We start from the raw sequence: 21,482 nt of genomic DNA on the forward strand, positions 1-21,482 counted from the left end.
GTGCTGTTATGCATGCAAATGCAGGGATCCTTGTCCTCACCTGCTGGTTCAGAGGTGGGTGAGGGAGGTCAGACTGGGAACTGGCCCATTTAACAAGTTCTCCTATACTCTAAACCTTCTTCACCCTGGCTGCACACTGGGGAGATGAAGTTGTGGGGCGCGGGGTGGGGAGGTGTGAAAAATCCAATGACCAGGCCCTACCCTAAACAGATGAAATCAGAGTCACTGAGGGTGCAGCCTGGACATCACCCCTGGGTGACTTAGTTGTGTAGCCAAGCCTGGGAAGCAGGCCTGGGCTGGCATCAGCAGGTGGTCCAGTGAACAGACTCAGGTCAGTCCCACACAGGCTGTAAATGGCCCAAGGGGATGTCAGCCAGGGCAGCTTGACAGCTTGACTGGGCTTCAGGTCTACTAGGACCCCTCTCACCTGCCTGGGACTTGGTGCTGGCTGCCACCAGGCATCTCAGTTCCCTCCATGTGCCTCCCTCTGCTTGCATCTGCATCATTCAGGAAGCTAGCCTGGATGTCCCACAGCTGGTCTCCAAGAGGGTGAGAGGCTAGCTACAGGGTTCTGAAGGCCTGGGCCGGGAAGTCACTCACACAGCATCTCTTCACCATATTCAGTTGGTCAGCATGCATCGGAGGCCAGCCCAGGCTCACAGGGTGAGGCAAGAGATGCCACTTCTGGATGGGAGAAATGTGCACATGGGGAGGGGAAGGACTGTTGGTGGCCAGCTTTGAACACGATATGGGTCAAAGCGAGAAACCAGCTCACACATTCCAATAGGCTAGGGTGGCCCTGGGGAGGTATGGCAGGGGTGGGCATGGAGGTCCTCACCAGCACAGTCTCGAGCACTGTCTGGGTATGCAGACCTGGGCTCCAGCTGCCTACTGGCACAGCAGCCATGACCCATCAGGTGATACCCCTGAGCCTTGGTTCTTTTCCTGTGAAATACGGGATTGAGCCCAGTGGGGTGGTCAGACTTGCTTCCATTAATGATGCATTTTGTCTAATTAAATCTGGACTTGCAGAACCCAGATATGTGCAAAACTGATCAATGTGGGGCTGGTCCTCAAAGAGCAGGGCTGGGATCTCCCACCCCGCAAGTCAGAAGTAATTTTTCCTCCCCTCCCTCCCATCTCAGCACCACCGTTTACTACTTGGCCTTGGGTCATGGTCACGATGCATGCACCATTGAGGCTCCTGTGTTCATAAGTGACATGCCCACAGCCTCCTGTGGGGGCACACCTGGAGCCTTCTCTTTCCTTACTAACAAGCTTTCCCAATCCCTGCCTGCCTTGGAGTCCCTGCCGAATGCAAGCGATGCTGCTACCTCCCTTGCTGTAGCAAGCCCTAAGGAAAGAGCCTCTGCTTATTCTCACTTGGGTGGTCTTTGTTGATTTCCGCAAGTCCCTAACAAGTCCTGAGATGCATGAGTCTCAGGTTCCGTGCTCACTAAGTGCTGGTGGTGAATGGCATTTCCTGCAACATACACTGGGTTTGGAAGCTAGCAGGAGATGAGGTTCAGGCCCCACAGCTGTCTTGCCTGTCTGAGTCTGAGAGAACCTGGTGCTAGTGACTTCTTTGAGCTAGAGTCAAGGTATACCTGAAGCAGTTAGACTCCTGGACTTTGCAGGGTGGAGCCAGTAAGACTGTCATCTGCTTAAGCTACTCTGAACTGGGCTGTCACTTTCTCTAGTTGGTTCTGAGTTAGTCAAAAAATAGGGACTCTCTCAGTCATTGACCAAGTCTTAAGCAATCTGGGCCAGTGCTGCAGAGGGTGTGGTTTGAATGCCTGAGCTGACTGTGCACAGGCTGTGGGTCGGAGTCCCATCATCATAGCTGGCCTGGCCGTGGTCCATTCACTGTTCAGTCTCTGGGACCCACCACGGAGTTCAGTAGTCCTCAGGGAGCACCTGAAGAATTGCAACGAGAGCAGAGCCCCCTCCTCCAACCCCTTCCTGCCTCACCCGTGCCCCCTGACAAACTCTCCAACTCCCGGTCTGCCTTCAGGGGCTCCAGCCACCTGCCCTTCCGGGACCAGCACCCTTCTCTTTCAAGAGTCTCCACTCAGGGCCACCTCCCTCACCCCTGCCACAGCCTTTGTCCTCAGCCTTCACCTCTCTGGATAACACTCGCTTTGGTCCCACAGGATCCCCTGCCGTGGTCTGTCTGCCCACTGAATGGTAACCACACAGGCTACGATGAGGAGTGCGAGAAGGCGTCCTCCACACAGTACTTCTGGTACAGGAAAACCCTCAATATCTCGCCGTCCCTCCAGGAGAACGGGGGTGTGCAGTGGGAGCCGGCGCTGTGCCTCCTCCTGGCCTGGCTGGTGGTGTACCTGTGCATCCTGCGTGGCACCGAGTCCACTGGCAAGGTGGGACAGCGAGGCACAGACGCCCGGTGCTCCTGGCGGGTGGGAGGGTGCGCCAAGGGGCAGCTGCCTCTGTCTCCAACCCTGGGCAATGCCAAGGGAGTGCCCTCTGCAGTGGAGAGGCAGCAGCTATGTTAGGGCAGAGGGCACAGATGGTGTTGCTGGGACAAGTCACCTACTAGATGACTATAGAGACGGCCAGAGGTGGTTAAAGTTACAACCCTAAATCTCAAAACAAGGACTTTCTTACCAAAAAAAAAAAAAAAAAAGTTTTTCTGTACCAGTCGGCCCAAAATCCATACCACCCAGGCAACCAGACAGTGAGTTTGCTTTTCTTTAAGACTGTATGTGTCCTCAAGACACCCTAGCCACTGGCTCTCCAACTCAGCTACACATTGATATTTTCTGGAGCGCTTTCAAAAATCTCATGCCTTAGCCCTGCCCCCAAAGTTCTGCAGTAACCGGTTTGGGATGTGCCCTGAGCAATGGGGTGGGTGGGGGGATTTTAGAAGCTTGCCAAGTGATTCTAGTGTTCAGCTGAGTTTGAGACTGACCCTTTGTTCTAAGCTGCTTCCAATCACCCTCCATAGCTGTCAGGCTTGATCTCCATAGTCCTTTCTTGGTGCATCCCAAGGCTCACACTTTCACTGGGGCTGACATGTTCCTGCAGCTCTAGTCTGCTCCATGTGGAAGATCTGCTTTCAGTGTTCCCATCACCCGTCACCTGCCTGAAGTTTCAGCAGATGTCCCAGAGCCTAGCACGCCCTGTCTCATTCACCGTCACTTCTCACCGTAGACCCAACATGGCTTGGGCACCCACATTGTCTCATTCTGGCAACAGCCCCTCAAGGTAGATTTCATGATCCCACTCACCTGAGGCTCAGAGAGGTAAATTGACTTGCCCAGGGGCACAGCTAGTGAGGGCAAAGCCCAGCCTCACCCCAAGACTTCCCATTGCCTTGGTTTGGTAGCCACATAGCTCTCTCTATGCCTTAATGATGTCATCAACTCCAACTGTCACCTGCTGAGAGTCCTAAGAGCCCACCGGTCCTCACCCTCTGACTACCTGAGTTGCCTCCTCCAGCTGCACCACACCCCCCATGTATTTCTTGAGGCATTAGACCAGAGCTACCCATGGTATTCCAGGGCCCATGGGACAACTCCAGTATCATGCCTGGTAGGACATTTTATTTTGGTTTCCAAGACCCCCTGATGGCCAGCCTCTTAGCCCCCAAAGCCCCCTGTGCTATGGCTGAGGAGAGGGACCGGTGAGCACAGGTGCTCTTCCCCTGAGAGAGCTTAGAACCTGCAGCAGCTCACTCAGTCCCATCGTAAAGCCTGGCCATACTGTCATGCTCATAAAAAATATTTTTGTAATTTATCTTTGCCAGGTTATTATGATCATGATCCAAAAGATCAGAGGGTAACATCTGCAGATACAGAGATTAGAGACCATTACTTTTCCTGATCACTTAGAAATGTGTTACATGAGACCTGTCATGCCATAAAAACTTATTTATTCTTATCGTCTGTTTCCTCTGCTTCAGCCATACCCTTCTTCATGGCAAAATACCCCAACAGCTCTACGTAAAGGGAACTAATCTTGTCACAGACCATATGCCATTTCCTGGCATCCCCTGTTGGAATTGCCTTTGTTTCCTGCCAGAATCTCTGCAGAATGGTCAGAATTGGTTTCTTCCAATAGGTTAGGCTGGATCACATGTCGAGCAATTCTGCCCACTTGGGCAGACTCCATGAGCCTCCGGGAAACTTGCTCACCTCGGGAGAAGGAGGGAAATTCCCGGGGCTGGCCCCAAGGGCCTGCTTAGTGCCCATTGTGATGGATGTTGGTCACGAGTGAGTGCCCTGTCTTTTCATCTCTATCTCTTATCTGGTTTCTTTTCTTATAATCTTGGGTGGATTTATTACTCTTCTCAAGTTACAACAACCTCAGCTAAGAAGCAGTGATAAAAGACACCCCGCATTCCACCTGCTGTCCTCTGGGTGACAGGGCACAGAATGCCACTCTGGTGGCCTTGGAAATGGATAAGAAGATGACACCACACCTCAGTGGGAAGGGAGGGTCAAGTGTAATTCAAGTTCACCTGAACATGAGCCACCAGCCATATTTCTCACAGAGAGACTCAAACTTTAAGGGAACTCTTACACAAAAGACAATCTAGCAAAATATTTATTTGCTTTACAAATGAGGCTCTGGTACACATATGAGTTGATTTACAGAAAAAATTCCATTCCTGGCTAGGCACACGTGCACTTGAAGGTCTGTATTCTATGGCTTTGTAACAGTTAGAATCACCCAGAGCATGACAGGTGACTACTAACGCTACCATGAACACCGAATATATTAACAAAACATCATTGAACTTACCATGCATGTTGGTGGAGAAAGAAGATCTGATTGACAAAAATGTCCATTCAGGTGTAATGTTAAAGCCTAAGGAAGTAAACCCTTTTTGGAGGGTTGCCATAAAAATCAGATCTGAATTTCCTATTGTGTTTATTATGGAGACATTGTCCTCTATTCTACACGTCGCTGCTTTCCTGCATGAGCACTCATGACCAATCTGCTCTCAGGCCCCAATCCCGGGGAAATCTGTCCTTCTCCAAGCTGCAGATTTTTGTTTTCCTTTTAATTGTGTTCCTGCTTTGTGTGTACGCCACCGGGAAGCTCGGAGCTGAATCTGGCTCAGAAACTGGGTAGAGACTCATGCACAGATTCTATGGGTTGCTTTTTCCTGTGGGCTCATTACTGGATTGCCCATATATTTTTTTCAGGCTGATTTCTTTATCTAGCAATTTTGAAATGTTAATGTGACTGATATATTTTTGTGGGTAACCTCAAATCCTTTCCAGAATAAGGTCAGGTTGAAGGGAGGGTGGAAGGCAGAGGCTCGGTACCTGTTTGCCTCTTCTCTACCGAATAAGAAATGTCCTGCTGGTCACAACTGTGAGCGACCACATCCCACCAACCCATTTCTCCAGCCCTAACCCAGAGCCTGTGTGTGACCAAGAATCTCCATGCCTTTTCCAGCTGTCAGCAGCTGGGCAGTGCAGCCTGAATACCCCAGATGTGGCGGTGTTCCGTGGGGCGTGGGTCTGTCCTGTGGACCCCACCTCTCCGGGAGGCTGACTCTGCCCTCTGATGCCCGCAGGTGGTGTATTTCACGGCGTCACTGCCCTACTGCGTGCTCATCATCTACCTCATCAGGGGCCTCATGCTCCATGGAGCCACCAACGGCCTCATGTACATGTTCACTCCCAAGGTACGGGCTGAAGCGGGAGGGCCCTAAGGGCGCCCCTCACTCATCCTGCCACCTTCCAGGACAGGTGGGAAGAGGGAAAGATGGAGAGTGGGCCAACGCTGTACCCAGGGAAGCTGATGTGAGCCCACCAGGGTGTGGTGGGAGTGTGGAGTACCTGCAGTCGCTGGATCACCTCCTCAGCCAGGTCGTCCCCACTCCCTGTTAATTCTGGAGCATTAAGTCTTTCAGCCTCTCCTTTTCATCCTCACTGTCCCCCAACTGCTGCACCCCCACCACCGCCTCACCTCAAGCCCCTTTCAAACTGGACCAAGCTTTTTCCCATGAGCACTGCTCTGGTCATCTTGTTTGTGGGCTCATATGGTTCCCTGCACCCGTTTCCCTACAGGGTTTCCTACAATCCCTTCCCAACCCACCCACTCTTCATGCACCCCACACCCAGGGTTCATCCATGGAGGGTGCCCTCTTGCCTTTGGGATGGGGCAAGTTCTTCATTTAGCAAATCTAGCCCCTGGAAATTAAATGACTGTGTCATCCTCCTCCTTCCCCATTCCAAACGCCCCCTGATGTCAGTGCCGAGAGTCAACCCACACCTAGACCTCCCCTGCCAGGCCACACCACCTCCATCTCTGAATGCCCAGACCTGTGCAGTGTCTGCCTGTGAATCAGGGCTCCATGTGTGTTTTAATTATTTTACCCTGCAGTATTCCGTTGCACACCTCTGCACTGATGTATAGTGGTGAGCATAGCTGCTTCTGTTTACACACCTCCTATGACTGAAGTGCTGTAGAAGATACGTAGCACCTTATATCCTCCACATAGCACCTGTATTCTCCACAGCACCTTAGCCATGGGAGGTGTGCAGCTTGAGCTGTGTGTTTCATCTGCCAGGGAGTGGATGGGGCCAGAAGAGCTGGTCTCCAGTCCCAGGGGTGCCCCGATGGCTGCGTGCTGTAGGCGAGCTCCTTCCCCTCTCTGGGTTACTCTCCTGTTGAGGGTCTAAGTGTTTGTTTGGAATCTCACCCAGGGCTCATCAGCCCTGTCCCTGTTGGCCTTCCAGATGGAACAGCTGGCCAACCCCAAGGCCTGGGTCAACGCAGCCACCCAGATCTTCTTCTCACTCGGCCTGGGCTTTGGCAGCCTGATCGCCTTCGCCAGCTACAATGAGCCGTCCAACAACTGCCAGAAGCACGCCATCATTGTGTCCCTCATCAACAGCTTCACCTCCATATTTGCCAGCATCGTCACCTTCTCCATCTATGGCTTCAAGGCCACCTTCAATTATGAAAACTGCTTGAAGAAGTAAGCTCGGGCTGTCCCACCGAGTCCCAGGCCTCCCTGAGCTCTGAGCTGAAGGGTCGCCTGGGCAAGGGCTGGGGCAAAGTGCACCAGTTTTGGAGTCCTCAATCCAGGGCTCACGTTCAGACTCCTTATACCACCACCAGTTGCTGGGGGGCCTGGGGCATGTCAACATCTGCCTGGCAGGGACAAGGGCACGTTAATGTGTTGCGAGCACTTAGCGTAATAGGACATACGACAATCAAACTTTGTTTCTTCTACTCCATCTCCCCAACCTCAAAAGTAACCAAGAAGCCTCTAGCTAAGCCACAGAGATTGCAGGATACACTTTCTGTGGCGCCTTGCCCAAAATACATGGACATCATCCAGGAGGTATGCTGTCCAGTTGGGTAGTTACCAGCCACAAGTGGCTGTTTACAAATTTACATTTAAATCAATGCAACTTAATTCATATTCCCATGTTACTTTCAATCAGTTGCTCAGTGTCCACCATCAAGTACTCAGTTGCCATATGTGGCAGTGAGTGCCAAATGGGACAGCCCAGATAGAGAACATTTTCATCAGCACGGAAACTTCTGCTGGACTATGTTGGTCCAGAGGTTAAAATAGCCTCGCTGTGTGAGTTTGGTGCCTGTTGTCATCATTGTTCATATCTGAGGCTTCTTCAGTGCCATTCAAAATTACCCCGCCCTTTAAAAGGTCACTAAGCAACAGGTTCCCTTTCCTCACCTAATCAGAAAAGAAGAGGCTGACGGGCGGCTTTGGTGACAGCTGCCTTTCTGATCAGTGAAGGTCGGTCCGATGGTGTGTTCTGCAGGGTGACTCTGCTGCTGACCAACACTTTTGACCTTGAAGATGGCTTTTTGACGGCCAGCAACCTGGAGCAGGTGAAGGGCTACCTCGCATCTGCCTACCCAAGCAAATACAGCGAGGTGTTCCCGCACATCAAAAACTGCAGCTTGGAGTCGGAGCTAGACACGGTAACGTGCCCAGGCAAGGTTGGGGACTATCTTCTCTCCACACACTCATGGGGACCTTGGTGAGCTGCTGACTTGGGAGCTAGGTGAGGTCCATAAAGATGAAGAAGGATCTTGAATAACTTTTCCTGCAACTCCAAGGAGAAGAGAGGCTTTACCACCACTCTCCTGAGGGCTGCTGGAGAATGCTAGTTACAGTAAACTTCCTGGGGGACATCTCTGTCCGTTCTTTTTTTTGTGTGTTTCTAAGCTTTTAAAATACAGGAAAGTAGAGAGAATAATATAACAAACACCCATATATATACCACTCAGAAAGATCCATTATAAACATTTTGTCATTTTGAGTTCAGATTTTTTTTATATAAAGGGAAAGAACGTTTCAAAGATGAAGTTAAAAAGTCCCCTTTGTTTTCCCTACTCACCAGAGGCAAGAACCTTCATTTTTATATTTTATATTTTACATTTTTATACTCATTCATGTATTCTTAAATAATGTCATTGTTTTGTTGGCAGTTTTTATTTTATTTTATTTTTTTTCAACAAGCCTTTGGACTCCTATGTCGGCAGTTTTTAAATAGGCATAAATGGTCTGGAAAGATACTTCTCTCATTCAGCCTTTTAATTTTGAGATCTGTCCACAATAACACATGCGGAACCTCATTGTTCATTTAAATGCTGCATTTTATTCCATCACACAAGTATACTGCAATTTATCCATTCCCTTACTAATAGACATTTGGAGGGTTTTTTTTTAATTTTTGCTACTGAAAGTCATCTTTATATTTTACAGAATTATCTCTGCTGTGCTGGAAGCTTTATTTTTTCACATTAGTTTGAGGATCAGTTTGATAAGTTTCATTGGAAAAAAATCTAGGGAATTTTTACTAGACTTGCATAGATTTTATAGTGTAACTTGGGGAGAATTAATATCTTTTGAATTGTGACATTCGACTTAGGAACATACTTTCTCTCATTCACTCAGGTCTTTTAAAATATTCTTCAGCTAACTTTCTCTATGAACATCTTGGCACATCTTTCATTAGATTTCTATTACCTTACTGTTTTATTGTATTGTGAATGGTATCTCTACCCCTCATTCTATCGTTTGTTTTTGTTGCAAAAGGAAGCTAAAAATTTTGTATGTTGACCTTGTATCCAGCAATCTTTATGAATTCTCTTATTAATTCTCACATTTAGCTATAGACTTGCTTCAGTTTTCTATGTTAAACTGTCCTATCGCCTGCAGACTGAATTTCGCATTTTTCTTTTCAATGCTTATATCTCATTCCCTTGTTCTTATTGTATTCACTAGCATTTCTAGCACATGGGAGTAGAAGTGATAGTGGGCATATTTGTCTAATTCTTATATTTAAAGTAAACACTTCTAGAGATTATTTCTACAGAGTGTTCCTAGGTAATACTTTTCAAGGGTAGGGAGTAGGGAGGGCCTGTGGCTCTGGTTGCCAGTAAGCTACTTTGGAGGTTGGTATTTTTGGGGTGGTTGCTTGGTTGGGTTGGGTTTGTTTGGCACTTTGTTTCCTGGGTACAACCACTGTAGGTCATTTCATGGGTTAGGCAATGCTTTTTTCTCCTGCTTGTTCAGCCCTAGCTCCATGCTTGCACTGGCCTGTGGCATGAGCCTACTTCCCTGGGCAGGCATCAGACCGCAGCCCCCAAACCCCAGCCTTCAAGGCCTAGGTCCTGTTCAGGTGATCCATGAGGTCCTTCGGCTTCCGCACCTGTTCAGTGCTTTCACTTCAACTTTCCTTTATGGTTTTGGCACCTGGGAGTTTTCCTCACTACTTTTGAGCTTGGCTCTACAGCCAAGAATTACATGGTTGGTTATTGATTTATCTACACTTCGTTTTTCCTGTTGCTTTGTTCTTTTTTTCTTTCTTTCTTTCTTTTCTTTCCTCATTCCACTTTATTCCCTGCTGTTTGGAATTTGGCTGCTTGATTTCTTCTTGAAATTTTCCTTTCATATTTAACTTAATAAAGTCTAAAGTTAAACAGCATCTTGACCTCCTTCCCAAAATTCAAAAGGACTTTAGAGTACTTTCATTTTATTGCTCCCATTTTAAATGATTGTTGTCTAGTTCTGTCTCTTTAACCCCATACACTGGACATGACATTATTATTATTTTATACAGCTCTTGTATTTACCTACATGTTTGCCATTTTATTTGTTCACCATTCTTTCTTGCATCCCAGTGTCTCCAAAGGTTTTTCCTTAAAATACTTTCATTTAGAGCAGTTTTCTTAAATTTTATTCTGTAATTGGCATCTGTCTTTTAAAGATATTTTTCCTCAGCGTAGAAAATTCCAGGTTAACAGTTATTTTCTCTCAACACTTTGAAGATGTTTGCTATGTGATTCAGGCTTCCATTGTTGCTGTTGAAATTTTATTTCATTCTTTGTAAGCAAGCAGTTTTTTCTCTTTCTCATGATCTTCTCTTTGTCTTTGGCCTCTGCAATCTAGACATGGCATGAATATATTTTTATTTATCCACTCTAGGCCTAGGTGAGGTTGGGCTTCCTGGATCTATGGATCCATGTTTCTTATCAGTTTTGGAAAATTCGTACCTATTATCTCATAATCATTGTCTCTGATTATCTCATTTTTCTCCTTTTGGAACTTCATTAGATGTGACTTTTTCATTCCTGTCCTACAGGTTTCTTAACCTCTCTTTTATTTTTCCCATCTTCTTATCCTTTTTTGTCTTATTGAGTCATTCCTGGATATATCTTTCAGTTCACTAACTCTCTTTTCAGCTGCATCTAATCTGGTATTTAATTGTCAACTGAACCTTTTAATTCAATAACTATATTTTTAATATAGATGCTATTTTTTTCCAATTTATTTGTCCATCCCAATAGTTTCTTGATACATGTTTATCTTTGTAATGTTATTCTTTGTTTCGTTAAACATTTCATACATAACTGTTTCAGTCGTGGCCATAGGCAAGAGAAGGAGAGCAGTATTTTAACACTGTTTAGAATTGCTGGCTCATGATAATAATAAAAAGTATATCAACTTTTTGTAGATTTTTACTATTGTTTTTAAGTTCTCTACAAGTAGTCACTCCCTTGTTGTTAGCACATGAAACCAACTATTTTCAGTATGCCTCTGAGCAGCTGGTATGCTATAGAATTGACCTGTGTTCTTGTATTAGTCAATGCAGCCTGCTATAACAAAATATCATAGACTGGGTGGCTTAAACAACATAAATTTATTTTCTTTTATTTACTTTTAGTAGAGACGAGGTCTTGCTATGTTGCCCAAGCTGATCTCAAACTCCTGAGCTCAAGTGATCCTCCCACCTAAGCCTCCCAAAGTGCTAGGATTATAGGCATGAGCCACTGTGCCCAGCAAGCAATAGGAATTTATGTCTCACAGTCCTGGAGGCTGAGAAGTCCAAGATCAAGGTCCAGCAGGGTTTGGTTTCTGATGAAGGCCTGTTTCCTGGTTCAAGAATACTTATCTTCTCACTGTGTCTTCACACAATAGAGAGTTCTCTCTGTCTCTTCCTCTTGCTATAAGACCACAGTCTGGTCAGATTAAGGCTCCAATATTATAACTCCGTTTAACCTTAATTACTTCCTAAAGACCCTATCTCCAGATACAGTCACATTGGGAGCTAGGGTTTCAACATACAAATTTCAGGTGGACACGGTTCAGTCCATAGCAATTCTGAATCTGACAATCCAACATCTGCCACCCTTGGGGAGGGTTGTTCTAAATCTTATTTCTTATTCTTGCTAGTTCTTCACTCACAGTGACTTCTCTCCTTGTGGGTTTGTAAATCCCTGTTTATGAGCACTTTGCTTAATCTCTGGGAAACCTATGTGTCTAAATTGGGGGGCTTCTACCCAGGGAGGGCTTGTTTTTGCTTCTTCTGTGGGTAGCCAGGGAGTACACACAACTTATTATCCCTTTTGAGCCCCTTGGGGGATTGTCTTTAAGCAGGAGTTCCAGCCTCAATTTCCATAGTTTAACATCTCTGCAACAGCGTTACCAACACAGGGACCTGACCGCTGAGCACCTGGCCCTCCTGGTTGCCTGCTGACCAAGCTGGCTCTCCACAATTCTGCTTCCTGCTGCCCTGGCCCCACCCTCCCTCCTCAGGTCCCAGCCACAGAGGTTTCAGGACACCTAGTCAGTCATCACATTAGAAGCAGAAATTATGCATTGTTTTATTCTTTTTCATCCAGAATTTACGTAAATTGGGGCAGGAGAGGGGAACTCAGTGTTGCAGGCTGGCTGCAAGTTCTCACGTGCTTTGCATATATGAGCTCCCAGCAGCTCCCTTTCCTTTTCGACCCAGCTAAGTGTAAGGGGCTGGTCTGCAGATGGAAGCTCCAACCTCACAATGTGGCTTCTCATGGCCACTTCCAAGGTACCCCACGTTGCTTAGCACTGAATGTGTGAATAAGACTGTAAGTCCCTCATGCATGTAACTGGTGTCTTCTCACCCTGGGCAGGCCGTCCAGGGCACTGGCCTGGCATTCATCGTCTACACGGAGGCCATTAAAAACATGGAGGTGTCCCAGCTGTGGTCGGTGCTCTACTTCTTCATGCTGCTGATGCTGGGCATTGGGAGCATGCTGGGAAACACAGCGGCCATCCTTACCCCTCTGACAGACAGCAAGATCATCTCCAGCCACCTGCCCAAGGAGGCCATCTCAGGTCAGCAGGCCAGCCAGTGGAGGGGGCGGGGATCAGGAGGGCCAGGGCATGGGAGTGAGCAAGGGAGAGTTCCCTCAGGGGTCATGAGGGGGCTGCAGCCACCTCACCATGGTCCTGCCACGTCTTCTCACAATCCAGGACCTGGGCCACATGATTCATCCTGTGCGTTCCATTCTCCACATCACAGGGAAGTGAAGTGGCCACCCCGACCCAACTCCCCAACCTGACATTCGAAGTTCTCCAGGCTAGGAGAGAACTTGCTGTTGTTTTTGTTTGTTTTCATTGAAGTATATTACATATATTTCAGACAGGGTCTCACTCTGTCACCCAGGCTAGAGTGCAGTGGCGTGATTTTGGCTCACTGCAACCTCCATTTCCCGGGTTCAAGTGATTCTCCTGCCTCACCCTCCCGAGTAGCTAGGATTACAGGTGCACGCCATGACGCCTGGCTAATTTTTGTGTCTTTAGTAGAGACGGGGTTTCACCATGTTGGCCAAGCTGGTCTTGAACTCCTGACCTCAGGTGATTCGCTCATCTCAGCCTCCCAAAGTGCTGGGGTTACAGGCGTGAGCCACCACACCCAGCCTGAAGTATGACCATTATAAAGTGTACAATTCTTAAGTGCAAACTCAGTGGATTTTACATATGTGTCCACTCGAGGAACCACCACCTAGGTCAAGATACAGAACATTTTCTGCACCCTAGACAGCTCCTTCACACCCCTTCCCAGGAAGTATGCACCCCTGGAGTTCACCTTTATTCTGACTTCTACATTTTAGGGGTTTTTTTTTCCTTTTTTTTTTTTTTAAAGACAGTCTCACTCTGTCACCCAGGCTGGAGTGCAATGGTGCGATCTTGGTTCACTGCAACCTCCGCCTCCCAGGCTCAAGCTGTTCTCATGCCTCAGCCTCCTGAGTAGCTGGGATTACAGGTGCACACCATGATGCCTGGCTAATTTTTGTATTTTTAGTAGAGACAGGGTTTCACCGTGTTGGCCAGGCTGGTCTGAAACTCCTGACCTCAAGTGATCTACCTGCCTCGGCCTCCCAAACTACTGGGATTACAGGCATGAGTCATTGCGCCTGGCCTTTCTGTTCTTGAATTTCATATGAACGAAGTCCTGTTGTACATACTCTGCACCTATTTTCTTCACTCAGAATCTACCTGTGAGATCCACTCATGTTTCGAGCAGCGATCGTCTGCCCCTTTTTCTGCCTATATAATAATCCATTGTAAGATCACATACCAGTTTCTTTATCCATTCTGCTGTTGATGGACATTTCAGTTCTTAGGAAATGAGCTGGCTTTTCCAATTACATCTCTCATGGTTTCATTCCCTGGCCCATCTGCAACCAGAGTGCCTCGAGGACCCTGTGGCCTACACCTCTGCCTCTGAAGACACCATTCCTCCACATGCAGGACGAATCAAACCCAGCTCCCAGGCCATCTCCTTCAAGCCCCGACCACTCCAGTTGGAGTTGCCCCCACCTCTTCAGAGTCCAGCAGCACTTAGCCCCCCTCCTCGGACCTGGTCTCTGTAGCCAACACTAGGTGTGCCTGTAGCCCTTGGCCAGCACATGGTCCCTTTCTCCTTGTGTGTCCCCATCAGGATGGCAGGAGGGCTCGGTAGCTAGCAGTGTACGGTGTGGTAGTGGAAAGGGCAGGTGTGGGCTCTAGACTCAGACACGCATGGGGTCCCCAGGGGAGGCAACTGGAGGAGACTGGGATGAAGGCCCAGGTTCTGGAAGCTAAAGGGCCTGGGTCTGAATCCTCACTCTGCCACTGACATGCTATGGGACGTCGGGGGAGCCTTGGACATCTCTGAGCCTTGCCTTCCCATCAGTGAAAGGGGGCTCCGGAAATCTGCCTCAGAGGCCTAAGGGTCCAACGCATTGCAAGTGCCTGGCACGTGGGAGGATCTTGGTGGACATGTGTCTCTTCCCCGCCCCACCCCCTTCTTGGTGGATGCAAGTCCTCTCTAGGAAGTCCTTATGGGGCCACCCCATATTCAAGCCTCCTCCCCTGATTCTTTTCTCATAAGCTCCAGGGCTGAGTTGTTGGGATAAACAGAGAGGGTTATAATTGCAGACCCACAGCCTGGGCGGGATCCTGGAATGGCAGTGCCCACCACGTCTGCTTGTTCATTGAGCTTGAAGCTCTGCCTCCCCTGCAGGGCAGCTCAGTGAGTCAACATCAGTGACTCCTGCTGACACACTTCGGGACACCATTGTGCCCCCTGCCCCACACACATGGCACACACCTTCAGAGAGTCCAACCCACAACAGCTCTTTCAACCCATGTGGATGAACCAATCAGCCAAGGTCCCCCGAGGGCCAGTGGCCCCGCTGTCCCTTAGAGAACTGGTGAGCAGTAGTGGGGGGTTTTGGGCAGGTGAGCAGCTGGTCTTGTGGCCCCCAGGTCTGGTGTGCCTTGTCAACTGTGCCATCGGCATGGTGTTCACCATGGAGGCTGGGAACTACTGGTTTGATATATTCAACGACTACGCGGCCACACTGTCCCTGCTGCTCATCGTGCTGGTGGAGACGATTGCCGTGTGCTACGTGTACGGGTTGAGGAGGTGAGGAGGCCCAGGACCCCTAGTTGCGCAGGGAAAACACAGCCACAGAGGCCACACCCCTCAAGGAAAACAGCTGTTTCTTGATACACATCTTCACCTCTTCCTTAAGCTTGGCATCGTTACTCAATGTTTGTTCTTTGCCCGCAGATCTCAGCTAATGCTCTGCCCCTATTCCACGCTCAGTTTGCTTCAGTGAATATCTTTCTCTCTATTCCCGTACTTTTGCTTTGTATCACAGGATGTTTTAGGGTCGACCCTGCTGGACCCCCACAGCTTACTGGGGCAGGGAATTGTGCCTCCAGGCACTGGATGCTCTGATCATTGGCCAACATCAGTATTTTCCCAGAACCCTGACCAAAGTGCAGTTGATAACTTAGACCTTAGAAAATTTGGCAGATTGAAAATTTAGTCAGTGAGGTTCTCAATCCCAGTGCACAGCACAGGACTGGAATGTTTTCATTCTCCCCAGGTGATGGAATGTGCAGCTGGGGCAAGAACCACCGGTCTAGAGCAGCCTTCAAACTCGAGTGTGCCTCACAGTCCCTTGGGCTGGTCAAACACAGCTGCGGGACTCACACCCAAGGTTCTGATCAGGCAGGCCTGGGGAGGGCCAAGAATTCACATTTCTAGCAGGTTCCCAGATGAGTCTGGCACCCACGCTTTGAGAATCACTGGCCTAGAGAGCTTTGCTACCCCAAGTGTGGTCCCTAGAGCGGGAGCAGCAGCAACAAGGCGCTCATTGGGACTGTAGAAGCTCGGACCCACCCCGTCCTGCTGAATCAGATCCTACATCTTCACGCTATGTCCGGGGGGCCTGAGGCACATCAGTTTGGGCAGCGCTGCTCGAGTGGGCACCGGTTTGGGCGAGGAGGCTGTGCCACGTTGTTTTCTGCCCTCTTCCCCAGTCTTTTTGATCCTCCATGCTGGTTCGGGGTGGGGAGGAAGACACTGACAACACTCTGGGAGGCAGGCATTCCTGAAGCAGCATTCCCTGCTATGTCCCTGCAAAGGCCAGGGTCCTGTGCCATGCTGCGGAATCTCCCATGGTCCATTCATTTCAGGACATAAGTTAAACAAAGCCAAATCGATGTCTTTCCCGTAGGACTTCTCAGAGTCTTAAAGACAGTTATGGATCCCAAAGAGAGGGTTAGAATTGCAGCATTTCCAGACTTACTTGGTCAAGGAATGCCTTTTCACCCTCCGCTCACCCCACTCCCACCCTTAGCTACTAACATTTCAAGGACACTAGCGTTAGGGGGACCAACTCTCCCTGTTTCCCCAGGATTGAGGGGTTTTCTGGGATGTGGAACTTTCAGTGCTAAAACTGGGAAAACCCCTGGTCACCTAGGAAATGCCAGTCTAGAGGGAGAAAGAGATTGGTCACTGAGAGGGTGAGTGTTTCAGGATAAAAAGAGAAGGTTGGGAGAGAGGAACAGAACCTAGGGCCCACTGGAGGTCACTAGATGGGTGAGGGGCACAAGTCCATCAAAAAGGGGCTGGCAAAGGGAGACAGGCGGAAACAAACGTGCCTTGGAGATGTTGTAGGTGGACTGACTGTAAGTGGTAGATGGGGAGTGCTTCGGCTTGCTCAGGGGACACCGCCATCTAGTGACCACCCAGCGACAGTGTCCTAGGGCTTTTCTGCAGCCAGCTCTTCCCAACTTTCTCCATCCAGAAAGCGGGGGGTAATGGGGGTGTGAAGGGACAAGAGGACCCCCAACACTTTTTCACCTGTCCGATTTTTGAAAGCCCCAGATTTCCACGTCACATACATGAGCCTTCACGGCCTACAGCCTAGAGTCCCACTATGTCAGCAGCAGCAAAGGGCAGGTGGTGGTCTCCGCACAGCCTTGCATGGACACCCAGGACATGCAGCAGGTCCCAGGGAGGGAGGGGCTGTGGCTGCAGCCGGTGATGTCACACCCACACCACCCCAGCCCCTCCCGCCAAGGCTGCCTCTCCCGCTGTAGGGAGCAGGTTTAAAGGCTCTGGGCTGGAGGCAGGAGGCCAACCCAGGTTCTGGGCCTGGTCTTTACCAAGCCCTAAGGCAGATGGCATCGCAACCCTGGGCCTTGGTTCCTCCTGTGTGAAATGGGGAGTTTCGTTGGGCCAACATCTCCCAAAATGCCAAAGATACTTTTTATACTGTGTATGTGTACTCAAAAATACGTGTACTTAGCCTGTCAAGTCTATGAGAAACTGGCTGCTGTTGTGTTGCTGCTAAATGTAGGTTTAAAAGTAAAGAAGAGGGAAACGAGAGAGCTACAGGAATGATGGAGATGGTGATGGTGGCTGTGGGCAACGCCTTTGGGCCTCACTGCCCTGGCCGCTCTAGACCAGCTCCAACAGGCCAGGGCTACAGGAAGGCCTTCAGTCCGAGGTTGGCTCTTCTTCTGTCCCAGAAAACCTGCTCTGGTTTCAGTGGACCAAGTGATTCTGCTCCGTGGCATTTACTGGGAAAGGGAGTCACTGACTGACAGCAGCGGGCTGGGTTGGGGGGTGGGCAGAGCTGCCCAAGAAGCCCTGTCGTTGATGACCAGCCCAACAAATGTCCCTCCCTTGCTGCCTGTGCCCACCATTCCTGGAAGCTGCCCTCTGGGCTATGCCAGCAACCTTCGTCTGAAGGCTGGCACTAGGAAGGCATCTTCTGATGTCCACTATCCACAGGGTGCTTGCTCCGTCACCCTTTCTGGGCAGTCTCAGCCCTTCTCCCCTCCCCACCGCAGCACTGCTCTCTCAAGAAGGTGTCACAGAGGAGTCCAGTGGCCAAAGTCAGACATCAGTTACCACCTAGAACAGAATGTTCCTTTGTGAATAGGGACGGGTAAACTGGACACCCTCACCTCCGCAGCCTGGATAATCCAGACTTTCTCTCCCTGTTTTCCAAATAGATTTGAAAGTGATCTTAAGGCCATGACTGGCCGAGCTGTGAGCTGGTACTGGAAGGTGATGTGGGCTGGCGTAAGCCCACTACTGATTGTCAGCCTCTTTGTCTTCTACCTGAGTGACTACATCCTCACGGGGACGCTGAAGTACCAAGCCTGGGATGCCTCCCAGGTATCTGCTGTCTCTGTAGGGCTGGTGCTGGGCCCCCATGGTCACCCAAAAGCATGGGCCATTCGTTTTCTGAAACCAGGGAACTGTTTCCATAGTGTGGGTAGGTTATTTGTCACGACATGGAAATATCACTGAGGCATTTTAGAAATAGCCCAGGACAGAGGAACTGGGCTTTGAGTTTTTAGATACATGCTTCAGTGGGGCGAGAGGAAGGCACTGCTCCACAGCTTCCCCATCGACCTGTCCCCTGGACGCTGAGAAAAACTCCCGCTGCGAAGGCGCCAGCTCCTGCCTCTTGAGCAGCGCTGCCCTCCGCGCCCACCACAGCAGACAGCACTCATAGAGAACATTGCTACCTTCATGGAAAGTTCCATTCCGGGCTAAGAGTAGTCCCCTATATTTTAGGTGCCCTGAATGTTGCCTTAGACGTAAGGTGCTTGATTATTACCATGATTATTCATTATGGGTAGCTCCAAACAATAGCTCTACACCCACTGGTTCAAGTAGTTACTGTTATTCCTAGTTTATGGAAGAAAAAGAAGGTGAGGGCGGTTAGGCCCCTGGCACATGTGCTAGTGAATTGCGGAGCTGGTGGCCCCAGGAGTAAGGACACCGGCCCCACATGCTCTCTGCCCACGTCACACCGCCTCCACATCACGGGTGGCGGCCCTGAGGCCCAGGGGCAGTGCTCTCAGCAGGTGCTCTCTGCTGACACTCAGTCTCTCCTTTCAGGGCCAGCTTGTGACCAAAGATTACCCGGCCTATGCGCTGGCTGTCATCGGGCTGCTTGTGGCCTCCTCCACCATGTGCATCCCCCTGGTGGCCCTGGGGACTTTTGTTCTGCATCACCTCAAGACGGGAGACGCGGCCCCCGTGGCCTGAGATGTGGGCTTCCCAGCCGCTCACAGTTTTACGGATACTATTTACAGGCGGAAACTCCTCTGCTGCTTTTTCAAATGCTTAAGCCAGAAGTGCTCAGCCCGTCAACTTCCTGAGCGTCTAAACAAGATGAGGAAGGTGTGCAGGAAGAAGACTCCGTTGGGAGAACACACACCCTCCGGAGGCCGCCCTTCCTCCCCGTCGCCTGCCTCCTCGTCATCAAAGGGGGCGGGCTATGAAAGCCATTCTCAAAGATAACGGTGGTCCTTCATTCCAGGAAAGTCCTAGAATTAGGGCACATTGCGAACGGAAATATGACTATAATTCTTATGGGACCAAATTTAAGCAATTTTTGTTTTTGGCTGAAGAGACACCAAAATATTAGAGGACAAATATTTTTAGATCCATTTAAGGAGTTTCGAAGTGCCTAAGATGACATATTTGTCACTGGTGCAAAATTAATTATCTTCTTTTTTGAGTTGTAGTGAATATGCAACTTCTGTGTTCCCCTTCCACCCTTTAAATCTTAGGATGACAGGTTATAAAGAAAGAAGATCTTTGTTTGGGACCCCCACAGGGAACCTTTCTCTAAGTTCTCTGACAGTGGGTCCAGGACCAGACTTTTCTACAAAAAATTGCCCCAACGACAGTTTGCAACCGCAAACCACATTAGAAGTCTGCGCAGACATCCCTCCGTGGTGTCTTGGTGCATTGGAAAAGGAGTCAGGAGCCACTGTGAGGATGAAAGTGGATCTCAGCTGGGCATGGTGGCTCACGCCTGTAATCCCAGCACCTTGGGGGTCAAGGCAGGTGGATCACTTGAGGTCAGGAGTTCGAGGCCAGCCTGGCCAATATGGCGAAACCCCGTTTCTACTAAAAATACAAAAAAAAATTAGCTGGGAGTGGTGGTACAGGCCTGTAATCCCAGCTACTCTGGCTGCTGAGGCACGAGAATCATTTGAACCTAGGAGGTGGCGGTTGCAGTGCGCTGAGATCATGCCACTGCACTCCAGTCTGGGTGACAGAGCAAGACTGACTCAAAAAAAAGAAGTGGATCTGACTTTTCCCATAGGCTTAATATTACATTTGGACATCGTGGCCAACTCTATCAAGACCACAATACCACTTACAATTCATTTTAAATGATTCATCTGTACATAAGTTTTCTGAAATGTATATAATTCAAACAGAGCATCTTGTAGCTGAAGACACACCGTATCTCTGATATCACATTAGTCCCTGTGGGGAAAAGAGAGAGAGATCAGACTGTTACTGTGTCTATGTAGAAAAGGAGGACATAAGAAACTCCATTTTGATCTGTACTGAGAAAAATTGTTTCTGCTTTGAGATGCTGTTAACCTGTAACTTTAGCCCCAACCCTGCGCTCACAGAAACATGTGCTGTATTGAATCAAAGTTTAATGGATTTAGGGCTGTGCAGGATGTGCCTTGTTAACAATATGTTCACAAGCAGTATGCTTGGTAAAACTCATCGCCATTCTCCATTCAGAGTCTGCTCTGAATCCTGGAGGGTCTGGCCCTCCTCTCAACCCCCACTCACGGTCACTGTCTTACAACTCGGGGCCACCTGGGATCAGCCATCAGTCGGGGTGCGTAAGCCTTGAACACCAGGTAGCCTCAGGAATGAAAAGATGAATGTCCTATATCATGACCTTACTCAGTGTCCCCACCTTGCAACCCATTCCAACCTCTGGAGCATTTAAAACTCCAGATGCCCACACCACACCCTGGGGCCACCCATCAGACCTTCTGGAAGCAAGACCTGGGCCTCCATAGTCCCCAGAACTCCCTAGGTGATTGCAATGTGCAGCCAAATCGAGAGGACCCCTTTAAAAAAGAAAGGATATGGGTGGTACATTGAGGAATATTTTCATTTTATAAAATGACTTAAAAATTTGAAAGCATTTTTGGGCTGGGCGCAGTGGTTCACGCCTGTAATCCCAGCACTATGGGAGGCCTAGGTGGACAGATCACGAGGTCAGGAGATCCAGACCATCCTGGCTAACATGGTGAAACCCCATCTGTAGTAAAAATATAAAAAATTAGCTGGGCATGGTGGCGGGCGCCTGTAGTCCCAGCTACTCGGGAGACTGAGGCAAGAGAATGGCGTGAACCCAGGAGGTGGAGCTTGCAGTGAGCCGAGATCACGCCACCGCACTCCAGCCTGGGTGACAGAGCGAGACTCCGTCTCAAAACAAAAACAAAAACAAAAAATAATAAATAAATTTTAAAAAAGCATTTTTGAGCATTTCCAATTATATGGAAGAGCTACTTCTACAGAATAGTTTCTGCTCATGGAACTCAAACAGATGAAGCACCACTGTTA

General features: G+C 49.1%; 1 protein-coding gene across 4 annotated transcripts in view; it reads left to right on the forward strand.

Annotated features, from left to right (window-relative positions):
• SLC6A20 (solute carrier family 6 (proline IMINO transporter), member 20) overlaps nt 1–20,585 on the forward strand; it is a 39,054-nt gene extending 18,469 nt beyond the window's left edge. For 2 of the 4 annotated variants that reach the window (XM_011981089.1, XM_011981090.1), the window contains 8 exons: nt 2,154–2,381; nt 5,552–5,662; nt 6,720–6,961; nt 7,776–7,938; nt 12,418–12,622; nt 15,041–15,200; nt 18,092–18,257; nt 18,990–20,183. In XM_011981089.1, coding sequence (XP_011836479.1) covers nt 2,154–2,381; nt 5,552–5,662; nt 6,720–6,961; nt 7,776–7,938; nt 12,418–12,622; nt 15,041–15,200; nt 18,092–18,257; nt 18,990–19,139 — 1,425 coding nt within the window. In that variant the 3' untranslated portion in view covers nt 19,140–20,183. Of the gene's footprint in view, nt 1–2,153; nt 2,382–5,551; nt 5,663–6,719; nt 6,962–7,775; nt 7,939–12,417; nt 12,623–15,040; nt 15,201–18,091; nt 18,258–18,989 lie in introns of all 4 variants that reach the window. The other 2 variants (XM_011981092.1, XM_011981091.1) reach the window with 2 other exon arrangements.
• Nucleotides 20,586–21,482: the final 897 nt, after the last annotated feature.

This window comes from Mandrillus leucophaeus, unplaced genomic scaffold, assembly GCF_000951045.1.
Source record: "Mandrillus leucophaeus isolate KB7577 unplaced genomic scaffold, Mleu.le_1.0 Scaffold22, whole genome shotgun sequence".
Taxonomy (NCBI): domain Eukaryota; kingdom Metazoa; phylum Chordata; class Mammalia; order Primates; family Cercopithecidae; genus Mandrillus; species Mandrillus leucophaeus.